The sequence below is a fragment of the Indicator indicator genome, chromosome 26, assembly GCF_027791375.1.
Source record: "Indicator indicator isolate 239-I01 chromosome 26, UM_Iind_1.1, whole genome shotgun sequence".
NCBI lineage: Eukaryota > Metazoa > Chordata > Aves > Piciformes > Indicatoridae > Indicator > Indicator indicator.
The window spans coordinates 9,108,333-9,130,491 of NC_072035.1; the positions used below are offsets into that span (position 1 = coordinate 9,108,333).

At 42.3% G+C, this 22,159-nt stretch overlaps 1 protein-coding gene across 1 annotated transcript in view; it reads left to right on the forward strand.

Moving 5' to 3' along the window:
* The first annotated feature begins 6,386 nt into the window (after positions 1-6,386).
* MLXIP (MLX interacting protein) overlaps positions 6,387-22,159 on the forward strand; it is a 49,325-nt gene continuing 33,552 nt past the window's right edge. The window contains exon 1 of the mRNA XM_054392769.1: positions 6,387-6,757. Within this exon, the coding sequence (XP_054248744.1) occupies positions 6,387-6,757 (371 nt within the window). The remainder of the gene's footprint in view (positions 6,758-22,159) is intronic.

Below are 22,159 nucleotides of genomic sequence, written 5' to 3' on the forward strand. Positions count from 1 at the left end.
AATACAGATCAGGAAGCCATTTTCACTCTTGGAGTCCGAGGAGAAAAAGGAGCTTGATATTTTATTTTAGCAGCTATAGTGGAGATCTTTTATTGAATGCATGGCATTCGCAACTGTAAATTTGGTCTTCTAAATACTTAACTTCATCAGAAGTTAACATGATCTGTTTACCATTTATAGTCCAGATCTGAATATATACTATAACACAGCAGTTAAAATACTTAGGTATTAGGTCCAGATCTCTGTACTGGGTACAACTTGCTTTACAGGAAAGTTCCAGTATGTACATAAATAGGATCAAAGGGATTGATGCACAGTGAATTTATTTTCAATTGGTCTTTTTTGATATCATGTTTTCACTGAACTGGATTTCATTGTACTGTTTCTTTATGAGATGTTTACTTCTTTGTTCCAGGTTAATACTGTATTTGGGGTTTCTTTTTTCTTGCAGCAAGTCTTGTAAATAAGCCTTGTTGTTCCATAGTCTCCACATCACTGTTAGAAATGTTCCTTCTTTTTCAATTACGTTGAGGTGTGTGTATGCTAAACTTGATGGAAAGGCATGAAGTATGTGCAGCTCTCTTCCCATTGATGTCACTGTCACATAGAAGTGCAGAACCATCTGCATCAGGTCACAAGGGCCTGATCTTCCAGTGGGCTTTGGATTTCCAGGGTGAGCTCCCAGTTCTAAATACCTGGTGTTGGTGGGAACAGCTTTTTCCTCACTGCAGTTTACACATGCTTGCATGTGCGTGCACACTTAACCACACATGTATGTGTATGCACATCCACTGGATCTTAGTCTGCCTTCACTTTGTGTGGGAGATGGAACTTGTAATTTACAATATGATCTCACAGCTATGGAAATGGTTCTGTGTAGTTTGTAAGCTAAGAATTGTAAATACTTTTTTAAATGAAAAAGAAAAAAGAGGAAAAAAAAAAAAGAAATTGCTTCCAGTTGATACATTTTCCTAATTAGCTCTTCATTAAGCTTATTTATTTCTGAACTCTCCAATAGTGAAAATGGCTTTGCACTTAGACTACTGCATTGCGTCTGCAATTACCACTTTATGCTGAAAACCAAGGGGGAATAGGGGAGGGAGCTGAGGGAGGGTATGGGGAGCAGATACTGACCTTCCATAAGAAGTTTGTAGGATTAAACTCCAAATAACCTATGACACTCGGTTTCGGAACTTTTCCTTTATGTTGAAATTTTTGGATTTTAACTAAATAAAATTTGATTGCAAATCATTGATGAAAACAGTGTTCTCCCTAATAAGTTTTTGGGATTTCTGGTCTGATCATGAAGTCCATTAATGTTCTGAAAATAAGGAAATGAGGAGCCAAAACACTCTATTTGCACAATATATGCAATGAAACAGTAGAATTCTCTCTTGAATTGTGTGTATGCCTAAAATGTGGATAACTGGTCAATGATGATTGATTTGTATGTATATTACCCTCAGATTTAAGTGATATTTTGTGAGAAGTTCTATTGATATATTAAACGGGCAAATCTAGAAAGATTCAAACTGAAAAATATTTTTTATTTACTAACTTTTTGTTGGTTTTAATACTAAAACAAAAGCAAATCTGATGCCACCTTTGACAAGTAGTCGTGTTTACTAAGCCCTCTCTTCAGGTGCATCACAGCAAGTTTTTAGTTTTAATTTTGTAGATGTTTCCAAGGGAGTAAATAGACTTTTCATTTAGAAACTTTAGGAAGAAATTTAAAAAAATATATAAATAGCACTAAAAATACCTCAAATTTTTTCATTAGATAGAAGCATTTATTGGCATTATTGACATCAACAGATTTAATTATAAACTTCCTTTTCTCTCCTGTGGCTTCTGCTCAGAACCGTTCGTTGTTCTGGGGCTTACAAGACAAGGCATCATACCCATCTTCCTAGAGGCTTTATTTCGAAGTAGAAGTGCTTTGGTTACAGCTTTACACAGAATACATCCAGAACTTTTTTTAACCAGAGATTCTAGTGACAACAGACAACTGAACAAGCAGATAGATTTGGGTTCCTTAGACCTGTTATTGTCAGTCTCTAAGGGAAGAGACTTTGACATTATCTGGTATGAAGAAATCCAAAATAGTGTATAAGACTGTTATTAGTCTTTTTTTGAAGTGCCTGATAACATTTATGGGCCAACAGATGTGATTAAACACATTTTAATGCCAGAAAGTACAGATGGGACCAAACCAGAACATCGAATTCAAATCGACCTGAGGTTTGAAACCACATCTAAATCCAGCTTTTTTTTTTGGCTTGGACCTATCTCTACCAGAAACTTGTTTTATGAACTCACTGTAAAAAGGGTTTATGGAAAGCATTGAGACGTGGAGCAGAAGGAGAGATGTAATTTTTCTTCAAGATGACTGAAAGTTCTCATACAGCTGACGTTTTAGAAATAGTGCAAATATCAAGAAGTGCTTCCTTGCTACAATGCTGAATGTTGGAGCTTCAGTTACAAATAAAGACAAAAATAAAATTAAAAAAAAAAAGAAAAAAGGAGGAAAAAAAAAAAGGAAACTAAAAGCAAGTAAATTAGCTGAGTTTGTGGAACATGTGGGAAGGCCTTCCGAATAAGCGATTTACTCAGCCAAACATTTTATAGCAGAAATATTCCTTGGAATTTTTATGCTTGGGAAAGTAGTTGTTAAACATTCCAAAAAGTGCTGGCACTTACAAAACAACAAAAATAAATAAATCAACAAGGCAGTATAAAATATTGGTTTTGGGTGGCTATCTTCATACATGAACATTGTCATGTTTTGGAATGTTCTTTATATCTAAGGGCCTGTTAGAAGATGTAAAGAATTTTGTTTTCTTCAATACCTAATCGTTTTCCATCTTATGATTTGTTTGTGTGTGTGTTGTACAGCAGTATAATTTTTTCACTTATTTATTCCATCGGTAGTTATGGTTTGTACAATGTACAATGGTTTCATTTCAAAATAAAATTAAAAAAAAATCACAACATGAATGCTGTGTCAAGAATTTTTTTATCAAGAACCCAAATCTCTCTTCGTTTTGTTTTAATCTACAATAAATTTCTGTTTTTATAAATGGTATTTATAAATGTGCATTTTATGGTGTAGCCTCATTTGGTAACGTGAAGGGATTCACCTTTGAGTGGGCCTGATTATCACCTTGATATCAGCAGGACATGGAGTGGAGCAGGGGGAGTTTGTTGTTGTAACAGCACCACATAAATAGATTTGGCCAATGTAATTAGAACAACCTGTGGAATAACTGGGTAATTTGAGGTGCTTACTTGTTGGGCTGGTACTTGGCTAATGTGTTGTGGTAACTTAAATTGGAGGGAGGAGGGTATAGGTTGGAAACACTTCAGTTTGGAAACATACTCAAGTCTGATGCTATCAAGGGTGAAGCTTCTTGAGAATTTTGGAAAGATTCTTTACATTCAAGATGGATATAAAGTGTCCAGGTTATATTTAGTTTTCTTTGTGCTCTGTCCAAAGCAGCCTGCAGTTTCATAGACAGCTGGACTCCTCTGCTGGCTCAGCACTACCAGAAGGGTGAGCCACGGGCAGCCTGCATGCTCCCAGCATGGTTTTGTTATCTTCCTTGCTTGGAACATGCTCATCAACCACATACGTTTGCTAACCTGGGAAAAAATACCCATTTTAATTAGTTTTTTTCTCTGGATTAATGAATTAAATCAGCAGATCTATAAAGGAATTATATATATAGGGTAGAACTGGAGAGAGAAAAAAAGAACAGTGGTGGAAATGATGTGTGATTCAGGGGAGGCCCAGAAGGAAAGGTCTCTGAACAGGTACGACTCTTGCTAGTAAAGGGTGAAGGAGGAGTAAGAGTGCAGTCTTAGCAGCTGGGCATGGAGCTAGAGGCTGGCCCTGTGGTTTGCCTGGGAGCAGGATGGGTGGAGGAGCCTGCAGAGTGGTCATGGGATGGCTGGACTCCCAGCCTGCAGCCAGCCCCACAAGTCTGAGGCTGTGAGTAAGAGTTCTTATGCCTCATCAAAATGGGAATGCTTATCTTCCTGTCTGTAGATTTAGGAGGATAATATCTTACCACTAAGTGTTGTGGAGAACACTGTGGGAATATTTTTAAACAGCTTGAATGTCTCAGTTCAGCGTGCATTGCAGTCAAATTGTAAGTTGATGAACGGGCGTCTCCTGTGCTGTTGAAGGAACATCATCAGAAGATGGTGGCCTGCATTTCACGTTGCACTGCAGATTGCTGAAAAGAAACAGGAAAAGCATAATCAACAGATGTGGCTGTGGCCCCTCAGTATTTCCCTGTGCCTCCCAGAATTCCTTACTGTGGAGGAGAAGAGGATAGCCAGGAGTGTTGACCTGTTGCTGATCACCTAAATGCTGACTGTAAAAAAGGCAAACCAAGAGGTCTGTGTCTGAAATAACTGAGTTTATTTTCAGGGATGCCTCTTTCCTTGCATCTGTGGTATTTGCACTGAGGGTGACTAGAGGAGAAAACCCCAAGCAGCATCAGGTGTTAATCATAGCTTAAAGCTTAAACCATAACCTCTGCTTTAAATGTTGGTTTGGTGTGCTGCTGAATCTTCTTAGAAGATTGTCTTCCTACCTAGCAGCTTTATTTTAACAAGTTACTCCTCTTTTCAGACAGGAAAAGAAGAAAGTATGGCTTGCTTATGATTTAGTGAGGTAAATGTATAGGCTGTTGTCATGGAAGTGCTGGGTGCAGTGCTCTTATTGATGGGTGGTTGTGATTTTCTTGTTCAAGTTTAGTTTTTTGCAAACTATGTGCAAGACTTAAAATAGGTATTGTAAAACTGAATATTTTGAAATGTTCTGATTTTTTGTACTTAAAAGTACTCCCAGTGAAAATACCTTGCTGGGAGATAGCGTTGGTTGGGTGTCTTAAACAAAACATTAATATAAGATAGCAGCTTTTAAGCTAAACATGACTGTGGCCTTGAGAATTTTAGTTGTCTGTGATGCTGACCAAAAGCTGAATGTCAGTCTTGATTTTTAAAGATTTCTAACAGAGCCCTCACATGATGTGACTGTGCCTTACTGCTCCTTTCATGTGTGGGGAAGTATTCGACCTACCTCTCCTCTCCTAAACACCATGATCTGTCTTGATTTCCTGCTCTCTGTTGGAGAATATTAGATCACTGTAAAGGCATAATTGTGGTATTGCAGGAATGCTTTTCCTTCCAAGCCCAAGACTTCTTATCTCTGTCTCTTGAGTTTCCCTTGATGTTATTTCTGGTTTTATAAAACAGAAAAAGTAGCAGAGATGTGGCAATTTATTATTTTTTTATCTCCCCTTCTGAGGATAACTCTGTTTTTGAGCCTGGTTTTTGAGTGTGAGGTTCTACAACTGAGAGAATATAAGCAATTTAGTGTAAGTACTTTGGAGTAAGGTACCTAAAATATAATTGTTCTCCTGGTGATGGAAGTTTGCTCTACAGGGCTAGCTAGAGATCTTTTTCTGGACTTTGTATATACATCCATATGCATGTGGTTGGGGTTTTGTGCTGTAAGCTGCTGCTCTCTCCCTAGGTGAACACCATCTACTTGGCCCTATTGCTGTGTTTTCCTGTTGACCTACAGGATCTTGCTTCCTCTATGCTTTTGAAAGGATGAAATCTGATCTTTACTTCCCATGGAACAATTGGTGCTTACACATTCCACCAAGCAGATACGTGGGTTAGGTGTAGCCATCAGGCTGGCAGGAGAAGCTCCATGTCCTGAGCTTTCCTCTGATTGCAGGCTGATCCCTCAAGCCATGTCAGGTCTCCAGCTATCTCTGTAGCTGCCCTGCTTCTGGCAAACAATGAGCAATTCACTGTATTAAAGACAGTTTAAATCCATGAAATACTTCTAGCGCAATCACTATCCTCAACATTCTTCAGCCAGTTCTGGGCTGTACTCTACATTTTTTCATGATCACATGAATTCCTTAAGTTGAGGGGTGTTTTTCTGAGGAACTGTATTTCCAAAGAAGTGCAGTTAGTGCCTTGTGATGGTTCTTGATTCACCGCAGCCTCCCCAGGTCGCTTCTCAGTTTTAACGCTGGAGGTGGTTTTTCATTGAGGCTTCCCCATGCACCACCTCATGCACTACAAGATTGTCCTGTGGATGTTGAAGCAACATGTTCGATCCCTTAAGCCTTGCACCAGCCGGCCAGGGGCTGGCGGCCGCGCTCGCTCCCGCGGAAGGAGGCGGGGGAGGCGGGAGCGGGAAGCGCGCAGGCCGCAGGGGAGGGGCGGTGGGAGCGCTCCGGCGCCTTTAAGTAGGGCGGGGCGGCGCGGCAGGGGCTGGCCTGGGGCGGAGCGGGGCGGTGGCGGCGGCGGCGTAGAGCGGGCGGCGGGCTCGGCCGGCTGCTGGCGGCAGCGGGGCCATGGCCGCCGACGTGTTCATGCGGCCGGCGCGGCTCCTCGGATCGGCGGGGCCGCTGTACCCCCGCACGGAGCCCGATGAAGACTCGTCGGACACGGACGACGGCGGCACCTCGCCGGGCGGAGGGCGGCGGTGCGGGCCGCGGCGGGGGCAGCCACCGGGCCCCCAGATCATCCACTCGGGCCACTTCATGGTCTCGTCGCCGCACAGCGAGCACCCACCCAAGAAGGGCTACGACTTCGACACGGTGAATGAGCAGACCTGCCAGACCTACCAGTTCGGGGCGGCCCGGGGCGGTGGCGGCGCCGGGGGCCGCCTCAGCATCGACGCCTCCCTCACGAAGCTATTCGAGTGCATGTCCCTGGCCTACAGGTACCGGACGCCGCCCTTGGGCCGAGGGCGCGGGGCACGGCGGACAGGGGGTGGTCCAGAAGGGCCAAGCAGCTCCCGGCGTGAGTCACGGCTGTGGGGAAAGCCCCGGCTGGGCGTCGGCGGGGTGGACAGGGACCCGAGGGCGCGGTGAGGGGCGGGGTGGGGGAAGCGAGGCCTGAGGCGGTCGGCCGGGTCACCCCCGAGGGTGCGAGGGCAGCCGAGCGTCGCCTTTGGGCGGTGATACACACATCAGCCTTCCCCCACTCCACGCGTGGGTGTTCGTGTCGCTTTTGTTTTGAGTGAACTTTGGGATCCTTGCGGGCACTTTCCTTAGGCCCGAGACCACGGCGTCAGAGCATTGCCCCTGCCCTCGCCGCGAATGGTTTTGGTGTGCGGAGAGATTGTCAATGCTTCTTCTTCAGGCCGGTTGGGAGGGGAGGAGGCTGGGTTGGGTGTGCGAGGCCAAGTGGGAGCTCATCCCCCGCGTGGGAGTGCAGCCGCCTCTGCAGACTCTTCGTGGCACTGGAAAATGCTCAGCATCCCCCCGGGTAGGCTTGGAGTTGGTGGAAACATCTAGTGCTGAAGAGTCCCTGGAGAAATCCTTAAAGGGCAAAGCAAACCCTTGTGCCCCAGCCTGTGTAAAAACCGGCCCACTCTTCTATTTTTATGTTTTCTACGTTTTATTTTTGTACCCAGTTCACGAAAGTGGGATCTGTCACTGTTTCCTTTGTTCCTCTGATTGCAGCTGGTGGTAGCACTTCCTGGGTTTAGCTGCACCTTTTGCTCAGACTTCAGTTTTGCTTTTCATCTGTTCAATAAGGCGTCATACTCACACTTACCCCCTTTGTCTGCCATCCAAAATGGAGGCAGAGCTATGGAATAGAAGTGTTTTGAAAAGATTTATGCCTGCTCGAGTCTTTTGTTCCATGAGATACAGCAGAAATTGGGTACAGTCTGATATTCTCTGCTGAGTATGTTTTGGAAGTTCATTAAAAGGGATGGTGGAAAACACCTCTGAGCATATCAACAGGAATACTTATTGTCCATTTATAGGAACCATGTTAGCTTGCTAAAAGAAAATTAACTTTGCCTACCCCAAATTCCTCTAGTTAGGTATTGCTCAATGAAGAGGAAACAACAGAACTATCTGTTCTGTACAGTTAGCAAGAAAGTGTAATGTAAACAATCTCATTTTGATAATTTTTACCAAGCAAGTTATTAGTTACTGGCAAGAGTTATTTTATGTTGTGCTTGCACTAGTGCACCCAGGGGGTTTTGAAACCGGATCACATCTAGAGCAAAGTAATAATTCCGCGATGCTAATTTGCAAAACCAGACTCTGATGTAGATGCAGAACCGAACCTATTTCAGCAGAAATAATGTTACCCTACTTGTTGTGGTATTATGAAGTAAGGTGCAGAAAATACCTTCTTAGAGACCACCAAAGAAAAGTGTGATCTTAATACTTTTCCATGTGGATACCCTAAGGTTTGCTGAGTTGCAGCCATGAAACATCCTACCTGGATTCAGCCTCCATACTCAATGGCTTTGTGCGAAGTTTTTTAAATCTGCCAGTTGTAAACTTGGGTCTAAAAAGGATTAAAAATAATTTTGAAAAGTCTGATTCAGGGTGGTGAATGCAGGTGTGAAATGAGGAGTCCTTGCTGCTTACCAAATGATTGATTAAGCATGTAGGTTGAACCTCTAGAAATAGTCTCTGTCCATATCCAGTTCAGGGAACAGACTACACTGGTGAAGAGCAGCTCAGCTGCCTTTTGTGCTGTGCTTCAAGTTTGATTTGAACTTGGTTGGCTTACAGGGATGTTTTCATTGCTGTTGCTTCAGCTGTATCTTTCCCATTGTTGTCCCTCTGATCTAGCGCTGGCAAAACACGCAGATTTTGTGTTTGTTTTTCATGCTGCCTTTGCTGGACAGAAATTTGCTGTAGAAAATAACTAGGGAAGCATGGAAACCAGCACCCAAAACAAAAAGGTGAAGAAGTGTGGGTTTTGCGACACCAGGGGAAGCAGCAATGAGAGGCCTTAGCTAACTCCTCATGTTTCTAGAACTGGGGCAATGCAGCTATGTTAAATATAAAAACAAGGAAGTCGCTGTAACAGAGCTCTGTGTGTAATATTTATTTACACTTGACACCTATTACTAGTATTTCAGTCTTTAAAGTTTTAAAAGTAGCACTAAACTGTGTGGTATCCGTTACCTTTACCACTGAGCTAGAAAGCAGAGTTTTTCCAGATTACCTAGGTTATTACCTGGGCTGCTGTGTGTTTGAAAGTGGCCCAGTTTATGCTGAATCATGTTCATGCTGGGATGCACAGTGTAGCCTGGGCTCATTTCATTGTAAATTGTTTTTTTAATATGGCTTTGTGCTCTTAACTGTCAGACTTTTTATGCTAAAAAGGCTATTTCTGAGTGAGAGGGCAGCCATTCCCTCATGCCTTTGAGCAGTACAAGCTAACCTGATTTTAATTTTTGTCATAGCTGTTCCAGTCACGTATCCAATTGTGCAGAATGAAAATCCTTATTTTTACATGAGCCATTTCACAGGGGGAAATAAGGCCATAGCATACTCCCCTCTACAATTAGGAGTCTAAAACAATCTTCTAAATCAATAAGTTACTTATAAACATGAAGGTTTACAACAGGTATCACGTGGGCTGAACTTTGTCTAAATGTCACTCATTTATCATGCAAGATTGATGGTGGGAACTATAGCACACTGTTGAAGGTAAAAGAACCCTGGTTCTTTTAGCCCATTCATCTCAGCCCTTTAAAACGATGTGATCTTGCAGATCTTGATGTGTGTGTGTGGCTATAATGGACCTGTGGCTGGCAGGACAACTCTGAAGGCAAAAAGATGTAAAAAAAAAAAAAATGTGCACTTTGAAGTGAAAATGCTCTTTGACACTCTTAATTTTAATGAGAAACTGTGCCAATGGTTATATGGCCTACAATGGTTGTTAGGCAGAATTTAAGTCAAACGGTACACGATCTTGATATTTAATTTAGTAAAACCCCTTAATAACTTTGCAAGTATCCTAATAATTACATTACCCAAAAGTAACTTCCCCAAACTCAACTGCAGTCTGAAGCGTTTTGGCCACAGCATGCCATGAAGTTTTTTTTCTAGACAGGTATAAGATTAATGTTTTGATTTTGGAGAGCTCTTGTCTGCAGTGAAATAACAATAATCAGCTCCTTGTAGAATGCAGGCTGAAGGCTTAAGTGAAGTGAAAATTATGCTTTATGAAAGAGCACTGTAAACCATTTATTGCCCTAACAGGCTGGAATATGGAGATGTTAGAATTTCCTGTGGAAAGCTCTGCTTTGGGAACAATGATGTATAGTTTGTTTAAGGTCCAAAACATGAAATATGCACTTGGAAAGGAAGATCTACATATTACGAACTTTGTTTGTGGAGCTCTGAACAATATGTGGTAGGAATCAGTGGCATTATGCAAGCTTATCTCTGGAGTTTTGATGCTGAGGAAGCAGAGAGGTAAATCATAGTGGTGGAATGACAAATGGCATTGTTGCAGAGTAGAAAAATACAGTGTATTACTCCTTGCATAAGTAGATTCAAGTAGATCTTTTAGTGATTTTCTCTAGGTGTGTAATGGTTAAGTGACAGTGCAGACTTCAGTTATTGCTCATTGAATGTGTCTTATCCATGCTCTGTGAAGAAATATGGGGCTGTTGAGGCGCTGGGACCATGTTAGTTACAAATTTTCTTCATGAAGGTTCCCTTCTCTGCGGTGGAGATTCTGCCAAGTCAGTTGTGTGTGGTCATCTAAGTCATGTAAACAAAGTACAAGCTTTGTTTTAGGAATTTTTAAAGCTACTACTTGTGCTCGATGTGGGCAGTGTTCTTTTTAAACTTCTGTGTGCATGTTTTTATGTCAGTTGATGTCCATCTGGCTTAGCAGTAGGGCATGATAGCACAGATGAAGATGACTTTGTGGGCTCATTTATTAGTAAGCCTCAGAGGTCTCTCACCTTCTAATGAGAGATTAAGAAACATGCCAGGTGTTGTACTTCAGATCTAAGAGTGTTAACACTGGCATCAGATACTTGTCGAAACCCTTCTGGATCCTACTTGTTAAAGTTGGACACAACAGGAGAGTGGGGTCTGTGAACTGTGAGGAAGGCTACCTTTTGAAAAGCTTGCCAGATCTCCTCTCTCCCCTTTAGCAATATGACCCCTTCACATCATGCAGATGTAAGCCAAAAATATTCCTGTCATCAGTGGACTGACATGACGGATCGGCTTGTTTCCAAAGCACTTTGGGCACATGTTCTTGGTTAATGCAGCATGTGTTTTTGGGGAGTTCTTAGCAATGATGATAGTAGGGTTGAGATGAAAACCTTCCAAAATTTAGTTAGGTATTTTGCGTGCTTCTTGTAGAAATGACTCTTACAAAAACACCTATGTTCACCCTGTGAATTGAACCAAACTTGAGCGGAGTTGCAGTGTTAAATGCTCACGTTTAGGGGTCGTTTCAAAGCAAGGATGCTACATTCAGTGCGGTATGAATCAGGCCGTAGTTACTGAGCCTCTTACCTTGCTTATGTCAAATGCTTGATATAGTCACAAGCTTTTAAGCTCTATGTAAGATGCACTTCTAAATTCCATCTTGACAACCTTGAACTTCAGAAAGGTTTGTAGAAAGATTACCTTATTTCAAAGGTGCATTTCTTTTGCCAAAGTAAACAGTAGTAGCAGTGTGAAAAGGCCTTGGTTGAAATGAAGGTATCTTCAAGGCTACACATGACTTATAGGAAGAAAAGACAAATTCTCTAGACAGAGCTTTAGATACAGGGACAAAATTCTTGTTCTGCTTCTGGCTATTTTGGTGGCTCTGCAGGTCACAAGCTGTTAATGACTTTTGTGGACCTGACTGTGCAGGTGTTATTACAGAGGTGCACAGTAATCACATTTTTCATTTGAAAAACCCCATGTTGTTACGATCTTTTGATTTGCCATTTAATCTGCATGTTTTGTGGTAGCTGTCTTGTGTTTTCACACACTAAACAGATGTTATTTTCTGTCTTAAGCCTAACACGGATTTCATAATTCTAATTTTGATGGGTTGCTGAAATAGGGAAGAGGGAGCTTGTTTGTCCCCAGAGTGCCAGTTCTCAACTTTTGTGTAATCTTAAAAAAGCTCGGCTGAACTGTGAGAGTTGGAATCAGTGAAGATTTATGTTGCATGATTATGATGTCCTTTGAATGAAGCCAAGGCTGATGGCAGCAGAAATTAACACTTTGATTTCCAGTTGTCTTCTCCTTACCTGTTTTAATTTCTTTCTGCTGAGTGGCAAGAGGAATCAAAGCCAAGAAACTCGAAATTCAGGTCTTAGCTTTACTCATGTTTTTCCAGTTGCTCCTTTAGTAGGTCACTGAATCATTCTTGTTTGTTACTCTCCTGTGCAGGGAAAAAAAAATTCCATTCTTTGGAAGGGCAGAGTTGATATACAGTCACTTGAGCAGCTGCTTATCTGTGTGTCCTTAAGCTATGATTAGCCTTAATCAAACAAAGGGGTATCTAGTGATGCAGCAAGCTGGAAAGTGGTGGGGAGGAATAAAGGGAGCTTTGTAGTCATGTTGAACTGATGGGTGGGCGTTTCTGAGATGTCAGGCATTTTAAATAAATTTGACAAGATTGAACTAGAGAGTGAACTCTAAGTTGTTTATGTGAGAGTGGATTTTTTCCCCTAATAAAAGTACTTGGAGATCTGTTGCAGAGAAGGAAGACTTGAGTGGGAAAGGAGTGAGGCGAGAAGCTCACTGAGATTTGGAGTAAAATGAAGAGGATCTTTAAGGAAAGCATTGAATGGATTAGAAAGGCCAAGATAAAGCCACATGGTGGGGTGGATGAGGTTAATAGAGGAGGCCACAGGGATGGAAGTAGGGGAGGCAAAAGATACTGTGAAGTTCACGTCCAACAAATGACTTTTTAGGTGACTGGGTTTGAGCCTGGGCTATAAACTCACTGAACATAGGTGAGAATATGATCAGCAGGGTTGGGTGGAAGGGCAGCAAGGAAAGGGGAGTCTCTGAGTGTGATAGGGACATTGCGAAGAACAAAAGAGACTGGAGTTGTACTTGGAGGAGATATGATAAAAAGGACAAAGGTCAGTGGATAATGATGAGTTAGGGAGAAAAGAGGATGCAGGTATAGTGCTGTTCAGGGCACAAGAAACAGATAGGAAAGGGAAGATGATCCTGCAAGTGAGGGCAGATGGTTGAAGGTGTGGCTGGAGTCACAGAAGTCCAGCATTTCTTTACCGTGCTTTGATCTGTGATAGGAGAGTTAGATAGGAAGCACCTTCTGAGGGCATTCCTGATAAAGGGAAAGAGTGAGCTAGGTAGACCCAGATACGAAGTTGTGGATGATTGTGCAGTAAAATAGGGGCAGGAGAGATGGGGTTCCTGGTTTGGCTCTTCTAATGCTGCCTTGTATCCTTTTGCTGTTAGAGAGATTTTTCTTTTTTAAACAACACAACAGCAAACCTTATCAGTTTAGAAATTTAGACCAGTTTGGGTTTAATCTGGTATTTTAATTTTTAATTAACAGCCTTTAAGGCTATATGCTTGCTACTTCCTTTCCTTCGTATGCAGAAATTAATTGCATTTACAGCTTTCCTTGTCTGTCCTTTGGTATTTTCACATCACTGGCACAAGGAGTCTCTTTAAATACAAAACTTCTAAGGAAAAAGACAAGCTTTCTGAACTCTTTGATGGCTGTAGAAATATTTTACAGCTTTCATACAATTTTCCTTTCACTCTGGGAAGGAAACCTTTAACATGTCTATAAAGCAGTTCTGAAGATGATTAGGAAAAGTACTTGTTTCAGTTGCCTCCAAAGAAAATAGAGTTGGTTCTTTGTGTTTCAGACAGTGATGGAAAAACTTGAATCTGATTGTTTTTAGTGCAAGCTAGAGTTACACCATTGTCACAGTTTCTGAAGCAGGAAGGCTTGAAAAATGGGGTTAGGAAAAGCCAGGTTTTCCAGAAGTTATTCCTAATAGTTTTACTACTAGAATAGAAATTCCAAACATGGTCTTTTCAAAACAATTTTTTGTGTGTTTACTCACAGAGGAGTTGGAAGGTCATTTTTGATTGTTTTGAACATAAATCATGCTGCTTTGGTGCCATTCACAATATAATTAACATGGACACCCCTTTGTAAAGTGAAGCAGAACATGCTATCGGAAACGTTCTTGTGTGGGTTTGCCACAGCTTGTTTACTTTGTGACACAAGCAAAAAGCTTTTTGCTAGCCCTTAGTTTCCGGGCTTGTTGATTTTAGATAAACCAGTTAACTACTTTTTCCTCCCTTTCCCCCTTCTAAAAATGAGCAAAACAGTTTCAGCACTTCAGAGACCCAGATGTGTGTGCCAGTCTTTTTCAAGGAGGTTTAGAAGGGAGCTAACCTAGGAGTCTAAAAGGAAGCTGTATCAAAGATGACACTTTAGCTACAAACTGAAATAATAAAGGAAAGGAGGTAAACAGTGGAAAGGTTTGGGAGAAGATAAGGAAGGTGTTCAGCTTAATGACACCAGTGTTAGAAAAGCTGCTAGTGGTTGTAACTGATGAGGAAGCCTATGGATGCAAATTACAGGGTAATAAAACCAGGCTGGTAATTTAGTGGTAATTATAATGCTTCTGGAAGGCAGTGTTCTGCTGACTGCCTTTGACAGTCACAGAGCTGCCAGTGAAGAACACCTGCTTCCTGCAGTGGCTGGTAACTGTGGTTCTGAGAGGCATCATTCTTCTCATGCAGTTGTCAAGGAAGCTTGAGTATATCTGGAGCATCAGGTCTGGTTTCTCAAGTGTGTTGTGGTCTTCTGGACAATCAGAACCCCCCCCCTGGCTGTAGAACAACAGGAGCTGTTTTATTCATAGAGGAATTTGGAGTTTACACCTGTGGAGAGTTGTTTTTGTTGGGCTTGGATATCTGAATGGTGTCAGCTTCCTTGAGCTGTCAAACAGTTAATTGCCATGTGGGACATGACTCCTTTCTGCAAGAGAGATTCATTTGAGGGTGAACGTGCTGTTCCTTTTGGGAAACTGGTCTTACTCTGGAAGCACGAATGACAAGGGCTCCTGCCTTGGCTTGATATCCTGCAGTGGCTGGACTCTCCCTCCCTCACTGTGTTAAGTGTGGCGTTGAACTGAGCAGATGTTTGTCCACTGGAACTCCTGTGGGGATGCTGTTTATCTTGATGTTATTCTCATACAGGTGATGATCTCTTACAGGTCTGTTGCAGGCTTATTGCCTCTGAGGAGGGGGGTGTTGAAGGAGACCCTGACCAACTCCTTGGCCATTCTGTTCTGGTGTGAATGGTTTACTGCAGGGCAGTTGCCGTTCCCTCTCTGTTAAGTAGATTTCAATTTGTGCCTTAAGATGTTTAAACGCAGGGAGATACTTAAGGGTAAGGTCAGCAACAATTTTTGAAGCATTAGTATTTTTAAAGTTGAACTGTCCAGCTGTGTGGTCAGATGGGTAATAGGAAATGGGGTTGGAGAAGACTATAGGAAGCTATCTAGGCCCATGGCCCAGAGAAATGATTCATTCCCTTGGTCAGTTATCTGGACCATGGCTGCCTGGAAGATGTGTTAGAGATAGAAAGCCCAAGGTGTTAGGAGTGGTTCTCAGATCTGCTTTATCTCCTTTGAGACTGTAAAACAGAATGTGACAGGCCAGATGGGAAGGGCCTGCAGGCCACTTCTTGGATTATCATACAGTAGTAGGGTATTAGTGAAACAATCTGGTTCTCTTCAATTAGCGATACCTAAGTATGTTTTTGCCAGACGACTGCTGACCTACAGATAACCCTTTTGACATGATACACTTTGTGACCTACTCTGCAGCTAGGAAAAGGGTTCGGTTATTTAACTAGCTGAGAAGGTTGCTTAATGAATTGAACACTTTTTCTGAAAAGCACAGAAAGATTTTAATGACTTAGTAAATTTTAATGACTTGTTAGCTTTTTAATCCTTGGTGCTGTGTTCCCAGCACAACATATCTACAAAATTAATGCACAGTTAGAGATATTCTCATCTCTCTACTTCTCGTTTACTGGATGGTGTGAAGCAGGGAAGCAGTGGATGCAGTCTTCTTGGCTATATTTAATGCCTTTTCTTACTTGATTTTTTTTTTTTTAATGTGGGAATGTCTTGCCACATACAGAGAGAAATACTTTTTTTCTTTTTAAATAATAGTATGAGAAGTGTTTTTATTGCTCATTTATACCACCCCTGAGAAAGCAGGGCATATCTTTATGGGTAGATTGCATACAGTGTTGCTTTTGCTTCTCTTCAATTGCAGATTAACAATGTTTTTCTCAGTGATTTGGGAAACAAAGGACAGAATTTAGTGGGGACAGCTCAGAGCAGAAATAGAAGAGCTGAGGCTGCTTTCGACTGAAGGAGCAAAGGAGCAAAGCTGAAGAGATATACCCCCTTTAAGCTGTCCTTAGCTACAGTGATCTGATGCCTACTACAGCTTTGATCTGCATGAGCATGAAAAGACTCCTTCCATCTCAGCAGGGAGATGAAAGGGTGGTCTTGTCTTTGCTGGTGTTAGATGGGGTTTACTTGTACTAGGGTTGTCTTGTGACTATGAATCAGAATTGAAGAGCTGAGCCTTAAAGGTTATTGAGGGGTTAAGGAGAAGATACAGGTAGCATTGCTCTTGTGTAATAGGTTTACCCTTCTTGCAGTTGCTGGTTTGGAAGTGAGACAGCAGCGGTGTGTTTTATACTTGGATCTTGTAAATCTGGGGGGGAAGATGGCAGCTTGCAAGTCTGCCCTGATCTGACTCCTCTGTGTGGGATACAGGTGGTTCTCTGCCTTCCCTTCTTTGCTGTACCCACCCCGATGGTCTTCTGAAAGAGTCCTGCTTAAGTGGATGCTTCAGAGGTAACGGTGAACGCCAGAGCCTCTCTGCCATTGGAATAGCTGTGGTAGTTCCTGGAACTAGGTCCTGGGGCTGCGTCCTGACAGGCTCTGAGCACGAGGTGCACAGAACTGTTCTGTCCTGAAGTTTGTGTTGCGTCTTGTACTGCTGCTTAGAGCAGATCCTCAGAAGCATTCTTAAACAGGATGAGACCTTTTTGACAATCCTTCCAACAGTGAAGCCTGTTAGTCCTCATACATCAGCAGGGTTGTTTTTAAGTGACATGTCTGCATAACAAGATCCAAGCAAACACTGCAGAGGCATGAAGGATGCCTTTGCTGCTGGAATCTGTCAAGTTCGTTGTTTTCAGAACTCTCTAGTGTGAGATGTTTACTCAAAATCCTGGTCTCCCTTTCCCTCTGCTGCTTAATTTATGCTCCCTTCCCTCAAGGTCCCATAGTAACTGGTGCTGTGCCTGCAGCAGTTCAAGGACACCTAAACTGAAGTGACCTTGGCCAGAAAGGCAGAAACCTCTAGCAAGGCAGCAGGGAATGCAAGGACTTCTCTTGCAGTGGAAGGGGCAAAGAAAGGTGCCCAGATGACATCCGAAACACTCTTTTCATCATCCCATTTGTGTCAGGGCTTCATCACTCTGGTAGTGAAGTTCTAGTGTAGGGCAAGGGTTAGGCAAACCATCAAACCAGGAGTGAGGATACAGAGTCCAGGCCTGCATTGTGGTGGTGTATCTTTGGAGCTGCTGGAATGAAGTGACGTTGGCATTTCACAACAGACCTAAAAATAACTTCAGCCTACTGCATTTGGCTACTATCTAGCAACTGTACATTGGTCTGAACATGCATGTGAGCCATCATAGGCTGTTCTGCTAAATTCTTCTTGCTGCATTTTGCATCCAGATTATAGGCTGCTGTTAAAACTATTCAGTGTCTTCTCTATTGATCCCATTCCCGAAGGGAGAGGGACCAAATGGAGCATGAATTGTGGAAGAGCTTCTCTGTTCTTTGTGATTCTTCTTTCAAGTTCATGACTGCTCTTCATTTTCCTCTTCTGCAGACTCTTGCTTTTGGTGCTGTGGTTATTACACTTGATGAAATCTCTGCTAGCTACTGAAAACTTACTTTGTAGAGCGTCACAGGTCGAAGTGATCAACAAGGTAAAAAAAGGGGAGGCATTCATGAAAAAAAACGGTCAACCAAACAAAAAAAACTTAAACCCGAAAATCAACACAAAAGTTCAAAAGGAAATGCCTGGGCTGAGGGCCTGTCAGCTGTTAGAGAAGTGCCAGATGGGAAGAGGCCAGTGGAGGATCTTGTTGCATTCCTGATCTGCCAATCAATGGATATGGATATAATCTGCTGCCACATCTCCCAAAACAAAGAATGATCTAATGTATTATTTTTCTAGGATGGTTGGTCTCTGCTCATTCTGATGAATTTCTGAATGTCTGTGTAGAAGCTGTAGCCCTGTAAGCTTATCCAGGGGAAGTCAGCTTCAGCTAATAATATTTACAGTGACAACTGCCTGCATCAGAACTCTTGGTATTTGAGTGAAAGGCAACACAACGAGGTCCTGGTTCTGCTAAGCTGCATTGTGGATTCAGGAATAGGCTCTGAAATTTGCTTATCTGTTAGTAGCACATAAAGGTCAGGATGTGACATGTCATGCTTCTCATGTTAGCTGATTCTGTGCAGCGTCCAAAGAAGGTATCAACATTGTCCTGTTTACATTCAAACTCCTATGTAGTAGTATCTGCCCAGATAGCTCAGCTTAGGCCAACTTTCTGTTTGCTTGTTAAACATCTGTCCCTGACAGGATGGGGGTTGAGGGAACTTGAGTAGAAAATATGTCTCTGGTGTGCCAGATGTGGGAAAGCAGGAAGCAGTGAAAGGGGATGATCCACTTGCTTTCGCTCTTTATAACACAGCTTTTGAGAAAGAAAATTGAGAGGAGGGTTTGTAGTTGGGGAAACGTTAGTGACCTGAGAGCACACAAAAATGCCTTTTCTGGGTTTGAGGATATGGAACTTGGAGAAAGGAAAAACTAAGTCAAAGGATTTGGATATGGTTGTGAAATGCTTAGATCTGTTTCAGAGACAGAGAAGTTATTTGCCTGTTGTTGGCTTACTTCAAATGAACGTAACATTGGGATGGGAGAAATGACTTGATTAAAAATACAAGTATCCTCAAGGAGGGAACTGCACTTATTTCAGGTAATTTGCAATCATATTTGACACATAAAACCTGTTGAAAATAGAAAACAGAGATTGTGAAATAGCTGAGAGCCTGGAGCACCCCATCCAAAAGTTCAACATTTGAGTTGCTGCAGTAGCCACCACAGTGGCTGTTCTCTAATAAAAATGTCCTTACCCCTTGCTCTTCAAGAGACCTGCCAAATCCATACAGATATTCAGCTCTCTCAGATATGGGGATGGGTGGAAAAAGTGTCTATAAACACAGCAAAAGGGGAAACAATGTAGTTTTTCCAATGCAGTTGTGGGGACTATGTTAATATAATAGTTAATATTTTTCTTTACAGTTGAGAGGGGCTGACTGGGGGCTGGGGTGAATGTTACGCAAACATACTCATTTATTCTCACTCTTTCTGCTGCTGGAGACAGTACTAGGAAAGCTGGACATTTGGCCCACCCTGTATGCTTGCTCCTACAGCTCTTACTAAAGCAGGTGAAGTCTGGTGTCAAGTGCTAGTGTGAGCTAGACAGTGGTTTAGTATCAGCTGTGAAAAAATGCCAGGCAGCACTTGGACTGTTTGCTAACCATTTTTCTTCTAAAGAAGAGTTATGTCTTTAGCCTTATAAAAATAGAAGCTTTGGAGTGCTCTGATTTTACAGCTTTTGCTTGGTACAGAAGTATGTTTTCTTCAGGACAGCACAGGATAGTGTATGTCAAACACATTTGGTGTCTGGAAGCTGCAGATAAGCTTAGTTTGTGTAGCTGCCTGGCAGCTTTCATTGCTGCCTTCCCTAGCTGGCTGCCTGAAGGTACTGGATATTCTTCTGGATTGTGAAAGCAGAGAGCCAGTATGTTTGTGACTTCAATGACTCTCTGATCTGAGTCATTCCTCCTATGACAGAGGGGTAATCTATAATCAAACTGCATGGGAGCAAGAGGCATTCCTATATTCTGGTCTGTCTGTTGCTGCATGAAATACTTAACCCTTCAGAGGAACAATATGATTAGCTTTTGCTCATTTACTTTATCAAATGAGCAAATGTCATTGAAGAGCACAGCTCAACTTAAGAGACTGTCAGTAGATGCACAGAAATCTGCAATAAAAAACAATTAATTCTGTTTCTAGTAAAGTTTTGGTCTATGAAGGCCGTTGTTTAGGAGCCCAGCATGGATCCCATCTGTTTTCAGTATCCAATCATACAAGTTCCGCACTCAGATCTCTAGTAAAAATCTTAGCAAAGCTTAAGGAGCCTAAAAATTTTATTAGCAGTTTTTATTAGCACATTAGTAGGCTTAGGGTCTGACCTCTGCATGTGGTAATTATAGGCTGTGTGGATCTACAAAGTGTTTTAAATGAGGGACAGATCCTAGGAAGTTTAAGGAGATTGCTTCTCTCTGTAGTAATAAATGTGTAAGAAATGTTATTTACCTTTATTCTGAGCAATCTGAGGGACTCTACAAAGTGAAGGTCAAGGCTGGTTTATTGTGATTTTGGAATGTGGGAAAAACATGGTTGAAAGGAGAGGGTCGTTTAGTGATGGGGTTTCTTGTTTTGTTTTGTTTGTAGCTAGATTCAGGAAACACTGACGCTGTCACATGCTTTTCTGGGGAGGTCACCACTTGCTTTGAGATGTAAACATCCCTCTCTGTTTGAAAATATGTTCTTGGTAAGTAGGGGAGTAAGTCAGACCAGCTGTGTCTTGGGTGAATGGTGTGAGAATTTCTGAACTGTTTTGCTGGTGGCTGTTCAAGCATGGTGATTCCTGTGAGCAAAGGAGTGACTTCATAAGGTTATATTGCAGTAAAGCTGAGGTCTCTCTCTGACACTCACTCCATGTAGTGAGATTAAATACTGCTTTATGACATTAACTGCAGTGAAGCATTTGTCAGTGGTCTGTGCTGGGCATGATAACCATAACCATGTTCTTCAGCATGATTGGAACCACTTTTCCTAAGGACAGGGCTGATCTTCTCTCCATCTTTGTGTGGAATCAGGCATCTCCCTTGACCTGTCCAAGATGGGCAACAAGAGCCATCTGGGAAAATCCCAATGAGGATTGTATGTCACAAGCATAAGCACGCTCCTTGCTGTGTCCCAGTTAATTAACGAAGGGTCACTTGGACAGCCTTGCCTGCAGTGCTGTAGGCAAGTTTCCACAGCTCCTGTTTGAACTGGTGACCCAGAGGTGAAGGTCTCTTTTCCACTACTTGTTCTCTGGATATTCAAACTTCCTAGGAAGCTGTGGTCTTTGACTGGTGAATCCCTGGAAGTTTCACTGCTGTGCTTTGAGATGTGGCAGCTCCTGTGGCAGTGGCAGGAGGAGCTGCCACTTCACAGGTCTTAAGTAGTGTTCACCACTTGTTGAAGGGCTGGTTTAGGTGAAGGCATTGCCAAAGGATTTGTTTGCATGTAGATCCAACAAAGCTCTAAGCAGAGACTTTTCTGGTGAGGTGTGCATGGCCTTACAGAGGTGCTTTTATTTTAAACTCCTTTTTTTCTTTCCAGTCTGTTTTATGTTTTGTCCCTTTATTATCTGGTTTCCATCAGATTTTTTTGATTGTTCAGTAGCCTTAGTAGTAATCCAGGGATGCCTTTAGTCTGCTTCTGTCTTTTGTGTAGTTTCAGGTTCAGCTTTTATGTAAACTTTAAATATACTGTATGTGCTGATGCAGGCCTGAGTCTTTAATATCTGCATTTGGTAATAAGTCTGGTGTTGTTCATGCTGCAGGGAGCTGGTTCCAGACAGCTAGTATGAAAGCTTTGTTTCAGGAGGGAAGAGCTGGAAGAGCCTCTCTTCTTTTTAAACCACTTAAGTTACTTTCAGAATAAGATCCTTGAAGTCTTGCAGTATATTTATAGGCTTGTAATGTTGTGCAGAGAATGTTAGACTATCCCTTGTGGCAGAAGCGCGGGTTTCGGGTTTCTCTGACCGCAGAGCATGGTAAACAGCTCTGGGTTCCTGTCGGTATGTGCTCTGCTCAGAGACGTGTTGATCTGCCATGCTGATACGGTTTGTTTGGGCTGCTCAGGAGCTCAGTGTGTGAAGTCTTTGAACCCTAGTTTAAGTGCTTAAACCAAGGTCCCAGGTCATCATATCTTGATCAATTTATTAATCTAGGCTAAGACCTTAGCATTCAAAAGGAACCTGACATGTTCATAGCTCTGTACAAGAGGGTCCTTGCCAACAGCCATCCTTTTAAAAGAGAAGGAAGGTGCACAGGACAGCCGTATCAGTTCCTGGTCCTCTGATGGAAACCAGCTTTTTGTCATGA